This window comes from Hemiscyllium ocellatum, chromosome 20, assembly GCF_020745735.1.
Source record: "Hemiscyllium ocellatum isolate sHemOce1 chromosome 20, sHemOce1.pat.X.cur, whole genome shotgun sequence".
In the NCBI taxonomy this organism is placed as follows: Eukaryota; Metazoa; Chordata; class Chondrichthyes; order Orectolobiformes; family Hemiscylliidae; genus Hemiscyllium; species Hemiscyllium ocellatum.
In genome coordinates this window covers 34,126,553-34,139,222 of record NC_083420.1, presented here as the reverse complement: position 1 = coordinate 34,139,222, position 12,670 = coordinate 34,126,553, and the positions used below count along the sequence as shown (strand labels likewise).

General features: G+C 40.8%; 1 protein-coding gene across 2 annotated transcripts in view; it reads left to right on the top strand.

The window, feature by feature from the left end:
- The window catches only part of kdm8 (lysine (K)-specific demethylase 8), a 37,065-nt gene extending 25,542 nt beyond the window's left edge, over nt 1–11,523 (top strand). The window contains exons 2-8 of one of the 2 annotated variants that reach the window (XM_060840267.1): nt 1,723–2,398; nt 6,210–6,382; nt 7,133–7,265; nt 8,073–8,123; nt 8,260–8,409; nt 9,581–9,673; nt 10,049–11,523. In XM_060840267.1, the coding sequence (XP_060696250.1) occupies nt 1,946–2,398; nt 6,210–6,382; nt 7,133–7,265; nt 8,073–8,123; nt 8,260–8,409; nt 9,581–9,673; nt 10,049–10,213 (1,218 nt within the window). In that variant the 5' untranslated portion in view covers nt 1,723–1,945 and the 3' untranslated portion in view covers nt 10,214–11,523. The remainder of the gene's footprint in view (nt 1–1,722; nt 2,399–6,209; nt 6,383–7,132; nt 7,266–8,072; nt 8,124–8,259; nt 8,410–9,580; nt 9,674–10,048) is intronic. The other variant, XM_060840268.1, reaches the window with a different exon arrangement.
- The last annotated feature ends 1,147 nt before the right edge of the window (nt 11,524–12,670 follow it).

Below are 12,670 nucleotides of genomic sequence, written 5' to 3'. Positions count from 1 at the left end.
TGATGACTAACCTACTGCGAATCCTCTTGCAAGGATGCCTACCTTGAAGAAGCTCTCCTCCTTTCTCCTCCCCCCACCTTATCTCAGTCCCAACCCTCAGATTCATACCTGAAGAAGGGCTTATGCCCAAAACGTCGATTGTCCTGCTCCTCAGAAGCTGCCTGGCCTGCTGTGTTTTTCCAGCACCACATTTTTCAACTCTGGTACTCCAGTATCTGCAGTCCTCACTTTCTCCTAGTTGATAACTTGTTTGTCACCATTCATGACTGGATGTGGCAGGATGGCAGAGGGTTAATCTGATGTGTTGCTTGTGGGATTGTTTATCCCTGTTTCTTCGACGTTAAGCCGTGGCCACATATCCACTTTGGGTGGGTGTAAAAGTTTCCATTGCACTAGTTCCACCAAATGGCAGAATATCTGGTTATCAGATTGGTCTTTATAGGAGCCTTTTGTATGTAAAGTTAGCTGCTGTATATCCTATGAAGCACCAGTGATGACCCTTGAAAGTACTTGGTTATCTTTAAATGCTTTGGGACACTGTACGATTGAGAATGGTGTTGTATAAATGCAAATTTTTCTTTTCCTGCCCTTCTCACCAATTTCATACAGGAAGTGAAAGCTAATGAGCATCTGTAAGGGAAGCCCTTACCTGAGCTTAATTTGTCCTTCTAACCCAAAATATGTGGTCCACAACATTCATCCCATTGATCTGCCTGCAAGTAGCTAATAGCATGCGCTGAGTTGTGTACCTGGGAAATGACTTCTGTGTAACCCAGTCACTTGCAAATTGGTGTATCTACCAGATTCCTAGATTTTTTTTTCAGTTGTTAATTGCCCTTTCTTGTTCAGCGTTTCTAATTGTGAGCAGTAAAAGTGGACAATGGATGAGATGGGAACTCTGCTGTACAATGCATCCTTTTAAAAATATCTTCATTCATTTCCAGTGCAGGAAGTGGTTCAAGCACATGCCCTTCTCACAGGCTGATCTATATAATGTAATCAAATTAGTCTTGAATGTCCATCAACTGAATTAGTACAGATTGGCATGTCAGCAATATTATTGCTGTCACCAGTAGGTCACAGCTTGCAGGTCAATCTCTATCCATTAGAGACAAATCAATGTGCCACTACTCTTAGGTTGGCAACTGCATTGCAAGTTCAGCAGGGTGGTGCAGAGTGTGTGTGGTGGCTGGAGGGGTGGAAATTTGGCTGTAATCCTGAACAAAAAGAGCTAGCAGAAAGAGCATTTAAGAAGGAAAGAGGTAGAAAGGGGGTTATGTTTCTATTCAGACCATCGTTTCTCCTCTAAACAGGAACAGGTTAGTAAGCCCCTCAGGGAGATTGCAGCTTTGCAATGTCAGTTGAGTTGCATTGACTATTCAGAGAAGGCTGTTTACAACACATGAACGACTATCAACAATTAATCCTTGTGTATCAATAATTAATGAGAATGCATCAAAAATGCTTCCATTGAATGAGAAAATGCTTTAACAAGCCACTGTGTGGGATGACCATATGGATACGTTATCAGAGACCTGGTTTTGATACATTGATAAAAATGGTTTGAGGAGAGAAATTAAAAATATACAGTTTTGGGAGAGGCAATGCAATTCCAGTTTTGTTGATAACTTTGTGGAAAATTGCTCTGTAGTCTCATAACCTGGGTTTAATTGAAGTCAATTTTATTAGAACAGTCATTTCAATTTGTGTTGGTTTATCTAGGATCATCTCCACAGTGGAAATCTGGTGAGCCAGTGAAGACCAAGACAAGTCTACAAACGCTGAGTTCATCGTAATTACTGAATGTAGAGGGAAAAAAATGTACCAGATTCTTAGCAATTGGATAATTACTTTGTTGTTTTAACCTCTGAAATGTGCTGCCATCAACTGCCAAGTAGCCTGTCGTCTTACTGAATTGTAGTAATGTGCACATGAAGTGAAACCCATGAGTTGTATTTGGGAAGAGGTAGTGGCAGTTTTGCCACCAAGATTGGAAGACTTCAACTTGGACTTCAACAGTACAGTGGATATGAGCCTCGTATTCTTATTAAGAGAAACAGTGGAATTACTATACAAAGGCCAGAACATAGACAAGTGCCTGCAGCTCAGTCAGACTATTGTGGATTTCTCTTGGGAGAAGCTTAATATTGGAACTTGGAGGGACGTGGATAAGGAGTGGAGGAGAGTGTATTCTCATGGCTGTCTTTTTAAAGCTGTTTGTTTGTGCAAGGATGAAGGAACGGTTAGTGAGGCAATAAAAACTTGTGATATGGGTTTGTTGATGGGGGCAATCATATTGGACAACATTCTCAACAGACTGGTCAGAGTTCTTCAGAGATACACTCTTGGGAAAAGGCCTTTAGAAGATGCTGCATCCCATCAGGAATCAAGCAGAAAGGTACTGTTTTATATTACTATGCAGCTACTTTTCTCTATATTTACATTATTATATTAAGAATTGATAGATCAAGCAAATTCAGTAAGATATTTTTCCATGTAAATCCTAATGATGGGGACTGGAATGGTTGGCACTTTGGAATAACAGCAGAATAATGGGAGAGAAAATGGCTGTGTGTGATAAATCAGAATGGAAATGAGGTTGAAATAGTTTCACAACACACATTTGACATTATTGCCTATAATGCAATGCTAATTGACTATAAAGAGATGGGAGAAGGTAATGATGGGCGGTACTGTAAATGGAAATGTAAAATTACAGAGTGACTTTGTTATTAACAATCCCAGACCTAAGAATTAATTTAGTTTGCTTTATTAAACTGGAAAGGGTGCAAAAAAGATTTACAAAGATGTTACCAAGATTGGAGGATTTGAATTATAAGGAGAGGTTGGACAGGTTGGGTCTTTTTTTCCCCTGGAATGTAAGAGGCTGAGGGGTGATCTTGTAGAGGTTTATAAAATAATGAGGAGCATAGATAAGGTGAATAGCCAAGGTCATTTGTCCAGGATAAGGAAGTTCAAAACTAGAGGGCATAGGTTTAAGCTGAGAGGGGAAGGGTCTGAAAGGGACCTGAGAGGCAACTTTTTCACACACAGGGTAGTGCATTTATAAACGAGCTGCCAGACAAGGTGGTAGAGGCTAGTACAGTTACAATATTGGAAAGGTATTTGGACAGGTACATGGATAGGAAGGGTTTATAAGGAAATGGGTCAAATTCAGGCAAATGGGACTAGATCAGTTTAGGAATTCTGGTTGGCATGGATGAATTGAGCAGAAGAGCATATTTTTGTGCTGTGTGACTTTATGACTCTATAGAACAACAACTTTCCTCTAACAGGAAGACTAGAATTGAATGCTATATTCCAGAAGTGGCCTCTCCAGTGTCCTGTACAGCCACAAAATGACATCCCAACTCTTATACTCAGTGCATTGACCAAGCTTACCCAAATGCCTACTTCACTATCCTGTCTACCTTTGCCTCCACTTTCAAGTAACTATGAGCCTGCACTCCTGGTTCTCATTGTTCAGCAATATTCCACAGGACCCTACCATTAGATGTTTAAGTCATGCCCTGATTTGCCTGACCAAAATGCAAACTTCGCATTTTTCTAAATTAAACTCCATCTGCTACTCCTTGATTAAGATTGTGTTGTATTCTGAAGTAACCTTCTTCACTGTCCGTTACACCATCAATTGTGGTGTCATCTAACTTATTAACCATTCCTCCTGTATTCACATCCAGATTATTTTTTATAAGTTACAAAAAGCAGTGGATCCAGCACCGATCCTTGCGACACTACTGGTCCCAGGCCTCCAGTCCAATAAACAATCCTCTACCACTCTGTTTCTTAAGTTCAAGCCGGTGACAGACTCTCCCTGGATTCCATGTGTCCTAAGCTTGTTTAACCAGTCTACCATGCAGTGCCTTGTCGAATGCTTTGTTGAAGCCCATGTAGAAATCGTCTACCATTTTGTCTTCATTCATCTTTTTTGTCACTTGTTTGAAAACTCAATCAAGTTAGACATGACATCCCACACATAAAGCCATGTTGACTATCCTAATTAGTTCTTGCCTTTCCAAATACAGATAAACCCTGTCCCTCAGAATCCCCTCCAACAACTTTCCCATCATTGATCTATAGTTCCCTGATTTTTTTTCCTTACCACCTTTCTGAAATGATGGCACTAGATTAGCCATCCTCCAGTCTTCCAGCACTTCACCTATGGCTCTGATACAAATATTTTAGCGAGGGGCCCAGCATTCACTTCCCTAGCTTCCCAGAAAGTTCTGGGGTACACTTGGTTAGGTCCTGGGGATTTATGCACCTTAATACATTTTAAGACATCCAGCACTGCCACCTCTGTAATATGGAGATATCACTACTTATTTCTCCAAGTTCTCTAGCTTCTGTGTCCTTTTCCACAGTACATAACGACGAGAAATACTCATTTAATATCTAACCCATCTCCTGAGGTTCAACACACAGATGATTTTGTTGATCTTTAAAGGGCCTTATTCCTCCCTAGTTACTGTTTTGCTCTTAATGTATTTGTAGAATTGTTTTGGATTCTCTTTAACCCTACTTGCCAAAGCTATCTCATGTTTCCTTTTTTGCCTCCTGATTTCCGTCTTGTATTTACTCCTAATGCCCTTACACTCCTCTAGGGATTCACTTTATCTCAGCTGTCTATACCTGACATATCCTTTTTCTTGACCAGAGCTTCAATTTCTCTAGTCATCCAGTATTCCCCACAGCTGTCAGTGTTGCCTTTCACACTTAAAGGAACATTCTGCCTCTAGACTCTCGTTATCATGATTTTGAAGGCTTCCCACCTTCCAACTGTCCCTCTACCTCTGAATAGCCTCTTCCAATCAATGATTGAAAGTTATTGCCTAATGTCATCAAAATTGGCCTTACTCCAATTTAGAACTTCACCTTTTAGATTAGGTCTATCCTTTTTCATCATTGTTTCAAAACTAATGGAATTATGTTCTCTGGACCCAAAGTGCTCCCCCACTGACACCTCCCAAGAGATGGTCACATTTTACTCCTCTAGTAGGTACATCCACACACTGAATAAGAAAATTTTCTTGTACACACTTAACAAGTTCCTCTCCAAGCAAGCCTTTAATTTTAGATTAGATTAGATTAGATTAGATTCCCTACTGTGTGGAAACAGGTCCTTCGGCCCAACAAGTCCACACTGACCCTCCGAAGAGCAACCACCCAGACCCATTCCCCTACATCTGTGATCTTCTTGTAAATTTGCTTCTCAATTTCCTGCTGACTATTGGGGCCCTATAGTACAATCCTAATAAGGTGATCATCCCTCTCTTATTTCCCAGTTCCACCCATATAACTTCACTGGACATACTTCCAGGAATATTCTCCCTAAGTACAGCTGTAATGTTATCCTTAACTAAAAACAGCACTCCCCCTCTTCGCTTGTTCCCCTTTCAATCCTTCCTGTGGTATCTAAACCATAGCTAGTTCAGTTTAGGAAACCTGATCAGCCCACCTTGTCCATTTCATGCTGTATGACTCTGGAGAAGGAAATCTGCCATCCCTGTGCGGTCTTGTCTACATGTGACCCAGACCCATAGGAATGTGGCTGATTCCTAACTGATGTCTGAAATGGCCTGAGCAAGCCTTCTCAGCAGTAGTTAGGGATGGCAATGAATGTTGGCCTTATCAGTAATACTCACCTTTTTTTTAAGAAGTTGAGCATTTAGGGCAAGACTGCATCCTAAATCCAACCCAGCGCCTCTTCCACACTCCTCTGCCCAAACATTGCAAACACTGTCTGTTTTACTTGGGTCTGCAGCAGGCGAGCATCTGGATCTTGTGGGGATAATTAATTAGAAAAGAGGAGGGTGGTGAATATTCTGGGTTTGGATGATGCAGATGATTTTGGATCAATGATTTCCAAAGCTTTATGGTGTGAAACAGCCACTGAGTATTTTTCTCACCTTATATCTGAACCTGCATTAGATTAATTGATCAAGCTTTGCTTGGTCAATAACTCCATTTTTTTGCATAACTCAGTGACTAGGATGGGTGAATCTGATGGACATTATACTTTATTCAACCAGCAAGTCCTGTATTCCTGGAGAATGGAGAGCTCAGACTTAGCCAGTTGGTTGGGAAATGTATTTCCTCATAAATTCATCAGAAACTAAACGTGGGATTAACACAAATCACTGACAGGTTCTGACTTTTTAAAAATGTAATTGATTTTGTGATTCCAGAAGCTAAGTGTTTCTCTTCCTCTGGTACAAGAGATGAGAACCGAAATGGCTGTTCCAAGAATCCACTGCCCTTCACTGGAATATTTTAGAACACACTATCTCATTCCACAGAAACCTGTCATACTGGAGGGAATTGTTGATCACTGGCCTGCTGTGAGGGATTGTAAATGGAGGTACGTATAGGCATTGAGAATCTCCAACATTTTAAAAAATTGGATACACTGTCAGTAACCTCCATCTTTCATATTAAATAAAAACAGTAAAATGCCATATAATTGCAACAGTACAGTACTAATTATGTACCATTGTTCTGTTGTGAAGGACATTTTTCTGGAGCTGCAGTACACCTTTGCAAGCCTTTTGGGGTGGATGTCTGATTAATGAGCACTAATTATCCTATCTGCGGTAACCTTACAGTGTAGTGATACCATGCATCATGGTAACAACAGACCAGTCATTTTTCTTCTGTTAACTATATGCAAGTCCTTACAAATCCAAGCCAAGCAGCATTGCAGTGAGACATTTGCTTGTGCTCTATCAGGAGAACACAGACTGTGGGGAGAGACTAGGTACTGTACAGGATTAAGCGCTGATATTTTTACCTCAACAAATAGTTCCAAAATAGGCTGATTTTGGTAAGTGGTACCCATTAGGGAGGAGAATTGGTGATGTAGCATTTCTGTCTTTTACTCAGAGATTTATTGGTTCTACCATCATTCTAGATAGAATCAACAGTTTTCTGCTGCTAGAAATGTCAAACTGCACTGAGAAAACTTCAGTACATATTTAACCAATTGTGTAAGTGCCCTGGGAGTGTTGAATCCTGGCATTCTCAGGATTGAATTCCTCCAATATGTTGTTACTTGTAATCAGGTCCAGATATCCTGGGTTTCATACAGAAATTGACTGACTGTTCTTCACAGCGTGGAGTACATCCGTGACATTGCAGGCTATCGCACTGTGCCAGTAGAACTGGGTTCTCGTTACACTGATGAACAATGGTCCCAGACTCTGATGACTGTGAATGAATTCATTGAGAAGTATGTTTTGGACCAGGTTAGTTTCTTGATATCAATTGTCGTTTAAAGCCATTGTGTTCCTAGAGTTAAATAATTTTGAAAGCTGGTTAATATATCCATACTATCTGCAATATAATTTTAATTGCATATCAGTGTTTTTGAAGGTGAGGAATAATGGTACAGAATTTATAGATTTGAAAACAAGTTGTCCATGGAAAAGCTTAAGAGTGTTAACTCAAGATACTCATACTTCCAAGGAACTCATTTTCTATCCCTACACATGATACCTGTTCCCTTCCATGCCTTTGTTATTTCAAGGATCACCCTATTTTTCTTTAATTCCCTGCAGTCATCCATCTTAGATCTGCTTCTTATTGTCACTCATTGCGTACTCACCATTATATCCTGATCTCGAGAATTCTCACCCTTTTGGTTGCACACTCTCCTTAAAGCTTCCTAAACTCCACCCCACCATCTATCGCCTTGGTTCTGCTAACATCATTCACATTTTATCTTAATCTGCACTGCTCGGCTGTCCTCTGCTCCATGATACCTTGCTATCTGTGGAGAACACTGTACTGTGAATGCTGGATGATTTTATTATCAAATAAACCCAGCCTTGCATAATGGCAGCAAGTCTGTCCTAGAACTCTAGCTAACTGAGTGATTCTAACTTGCAATTTAGCTGGAGATCTTATGTGCTTCCTGGAACTATTTCCACATAAATGGAGTTATTGACCACTGAGTATGTATGGAGCTGATGGAGTATGTGGTCCATGCTATGTTACTTGCCCAGTCACTAATGTGTAACATGTAATCACCGACTTCCTGATTCTTCCTGTAGGTGGAGCAGGAGCCCATTGGATATCTAGCACAGCATCAACTATTTGAACAGGTGAGGCTCTTCCTCTGTACAAACTATTCCATAACTGCCAGTAGCATCTTGCCAAAGCATCCACTGTTTGTGTAAATGCAGATAGAGTTGACTTTTTACATGTTGAACTGGTTAATTAGTTTTATCTTTTCTGTAGATCCCAGAGTTACGACAGGACATCGACATACCAGATTACTGTTGTCTAGGAGATGGTGATGAAGATGAGATCACCATAAATGCCTGGTTTGGGCCAATAGGAACAATTTCCCCCCTACACCAGGATCCACAACAAAACTTCCTAACACAGGTTAGTGCAGAAACAAAATCAATATATATTGTAAATACAAAGCAACATTGTAGTAAGAAAGAACCAGATTAGGGTGAGTTGTCTAGGGTAATGGCTAAACTGCGGTCAGATCCAGGGAACAGCCAAAATCCATCACTGAGAGCAGGACCAAAGTTAAAAAGAATTGGAGAAAAGCTGAAGTTTGTCGATAACAACTTCATCACTTGTGAAGAATAGTTATATTGGACTTGAAACATTAACTCTGTTTCTCTGTCCATAGATGCTACCAGACCTGTTGAATTTCTCTCACATTTTCAGGTTTTATTACAAAATTCTGGCATCCACAGAATTTTCCTTTAACTTTTGAATTAAGCAACAACATTGAGGGGACAAATCCAATTAAGCTGCAATAACTAGGGTAGTTTTCATACACCACCAACAACAAGCCATGCTGGCTGCAAAGTGCAAGCAAAACCCCAGGAGTATTTAATAAAATGACTGGACTAAAAAAGAACCAAGATTACCATTGCCTGTATAGTGAAATATTAATTGCTGATGCTATTTTAGGAGTTTAAAAGTCTACATGTTCTAGATGGAAGTGAAACGTGAAGTAGGTGGGGAGTTTGTCAGCATAAACTTGTCATATAGTCTGTGCCATTTAAATTTTTGCAACTTCAGTTTGAATCAGATGATTTTCTGGCCACCAGGCTTGCTCTAGTTGGTGGCTGCTTTTCACAGTAGATGAGAGCCCAATGTCATCATGGAAACTATGTTGTGACTTCTACAGTGCAATCACATGTTAATCAAGTGGTTGGATGTTGAATGGCGGTGAAAGGTTTGTTAGCATTCTGTTGATGTACCTAATCAGGAGGTCTTGTCACTTACAGACTGTTAGAAGGATTAGATGTTAATTTATAATGAATGATTCAATTTGAACTACATTCCAGCCAAGCAGAAAATGTTAGTTTTCTAGTAGGAGATCTTGTAAAACTTTCCCTTCTGTGAGCGTATATTTGAGTCTGTGTGCACATGTTTCTATATGCGCACATTCACCAATTGTCTGAATTCGCAAAGAATGACCAATTGTGTTAGGCCCGAGAGGCACTGCTGACATCACTAAGAGCAGGTAAACAGTCTTCTATAAGGTTCCTTCTATCTGTGTGAAAATGCTAAACCATTCTGTCTCTGGCAGGTGGTGGGTCAGAAATATATCCGCCTGTATTCTCCAGCAGAGACTGGAAGACTGTATCCTCATTCAACCCAACTATTGCACAACACCAGTCAGGTAAGAAAGCAGCTTTGAGTTTGGGAGAAGCTAAAGTACTGGATTGGATTCCTACAGAAGTGGGCGGAGAGGGGTTATGTCATTGGGATTAATATAGCCTTAGTTATGAGGCAGATATATGATCAGAAGTTTAGTTTGGGGAATGTAGGGCAGAAGATGTATAAAGTCTGGCACAGCTTGAGATAGTTACCTAGATGGGTAGTTATGCAGTGGGATGTGGATATAGGGTTGGAGACAGGGATTGAGACAAGTGAATGGATGAGAGGACCGTGTGTTAATCTGTTGGTCCTAGCTAACTCTGTACACATTGTCTTTCTGATTGGGCTGATAAACTGATCCCAACTTCAGTTAACGAACATTTTTGTTATTTTTCAGGTGGATGTGGAGAACCCAGATTTGGTCAGTTTTCCAGAGTTTAAATTTGCTGATTTCCAGGAATGCGTACTGAGGCCAGGAGAGGTCCTGTTTATCCCAATGAAGTACTGGCATTATGTGAGGTCACTGGACATCAGCTTCTCTGTCAGCTTCTGGTGGTCCTGACTCTTCCATTCCACGTAAGATGAAATGTGAGCCATTGAGTTGTGGGAAATTTCTCACTACTGGAGCTAAATGTGGCAGAAGAGAATTTCTACAGCCAACCTGGAGAGGAGAGAACCAGAAAGGAAAAAACAGAGGGGGAATGAGGCTGAAAAAGAATAAGAGAAATGAAAGACAGATGCAGACTGATTGAGAAAGCAATAGTGAGATGAATAGAAAAGGAAAGAGAGAGAAAGCAAGCGAAAAACAAGAGATGGAATAAGAGATGGTCTGATGTCATTTACAAACTTTGAGCATTAATCTGCAATTGATCAGAAAGTGAATTTCTCTGCAGCTGCTGATCTTCCCCTCAGATTAAGCCATATCTCATCATCAGGACCAGATCACAGCTGAATGTGGTTTATATGATTTCTTCTGGGTGAGTGGTGATAGATCAGAGATTTTTCCAGAACTGGCAACAAAGATTTCTTTGGTTACACCACCAAGCAACTGCTAAAGAATCTTGTGTATGCAGGATGCTGTAAAATGTTCTCTTAATTAAGTGTAAGGGCATTGTACTCTCAATGGGAGAGGAGAAATTCTTTAAATGCAGAAAACCTCCAGTGAAAGTATGTAAAACTTGGAGATGATACAGTCCAAAGAGGTGCTTCATTTATAACATCAGCACCACATGCTGAAGAGTTCCCTATCAGTTCACCCAGCGAGAGAACCCACACAGTGGTGTCCTTTAATGATATGCCATTCTTCCTGCTCCAACTTTGGTCACAGTTTAATCAGCATTAGCACTGGCTAGAATATCCTTTGGCTGAAGAGTTTAATAATTTCCCTGCTCAGTAATTGTAAAAGATCCCTGGCACTGTTCAATGATCAGTGTTCTCTCCAAGTCCTTCCCTTAACCAGCAGATTAATTGAGTAATTTGTCTCCCTGCTGTTCGTTAGTATTTGGCTCAGTGCTAATGGACCACTTTAATTCTCCACAGAATAACATCGACTGGTACAAAGTAATCCATCACTTGTGAAAGATTTTAAGACATTTCTGAGACATGCAGTGTGCTCAATGCATGTTCCTTCTCAATGTGTGGTTTGTTTAACATTATTTTGGAAAGGGAAACATGGGTTATCATAGTTCACTTAACTGTTTCTGGATAGTAACTGGTAATAGAGCTAGAAGCTCATCCTTTGTGTGTTTCACCAAAAACGATCTTTGCTTTATCACTGAAGTTTGTCTGTTATCTGTAGTGAAGAAGAAGAATTAAATTGAAAGCAATGCTGTACTGACACCTGGTGCCAAGTGTGTGCATCATAATGCTGTTAGAGACGCTGCATGAAGTCTGAGGCCTGCATTCTTTCCTTGGAAGAGTGATTTCTAGTATTCAGTTCTCTGCTTAACTGATAGTAGGTTGAGAAAATAAATGGTAACAGAGCCCTTCATCAGGAATGAGATTGGGAGCCTCGAGGGTGGAGAGATTAAATGAGAGGGGGTGGGGCTGGGGCTGAGGAGAAGGTAGCTGAAAGTGCAATAGGTGGAGGTAAAGGTGACGGGTCGGAGAGGAGTGGAGCAGATAGGTGGGAAGGAAAATTGACAGGGGGGCAGGTCATGAGGGTGATGCTGAGCTGGAAGATTAGAACTGGGGTAAGATGGGGGGGAGGAATGAGCAAACTGGTGAAGTCCACATTGATGCCCTGGGGTTGAAGGGTTCCAAGGCGGAAGATAAGGCATTCTTCCTCCAGGCTCCCAGCCTCATTCCTGATGAAGGGCTCCAGCCTGAAACGTCAATTTTCCTGCTCCTCCGATGATGCCTGACCTGCTGTGCTTTTCCAGCAACACACCTCAATTCTGATCTCCAGCATCTGCAAACCTCACTATCTCAAAGTAACCAAGGTTCCTGGTCTATCCAATTGCTGTCCTGAAAAACATTGTGTTTGAGAATGTTGGGTGAAGACGGGATCTGGCTAACCTATGTTTCTCCCTATAGTTGAATAATCTCCCAGTACTAACTCCCCAGGCTCCTGTTAGTGGTCGTTCGTTTGTGAGGTTTCAGAATGCTGCTACAGATGAAACTGTGGACATGTGCTGGGTCCTGAAATTCAACTCAAATATTCTGCTCAGAATTGCTTGTCTTCTTTTTTGCTACAATTCTCATTGCCTCCACAATACTCAGTGTGGGCGTGATTTACTGATAAGTGATATATATCAATATGTGTATGAGAAACCTTTGGCCCCAATCACTTTCTGGTTGTGTTTCAGTCCTATTTCAGGTAGTGTTCATGCACTCAGTAAGGTCCAGACTCTCAGCTTAATCTCTGACTCAACTTCCTATGATAATTAAGCAATGTTTAATCAGAAATCTTCTGAGAGAGATGATGCAAGGGTACTAATAGCACAGAGATCTTGTTTTTGAGTAAGAAGGCCAGGAGTGTTAAAACAGTCACCAGTATATGTACTTGATCAATAGTTAT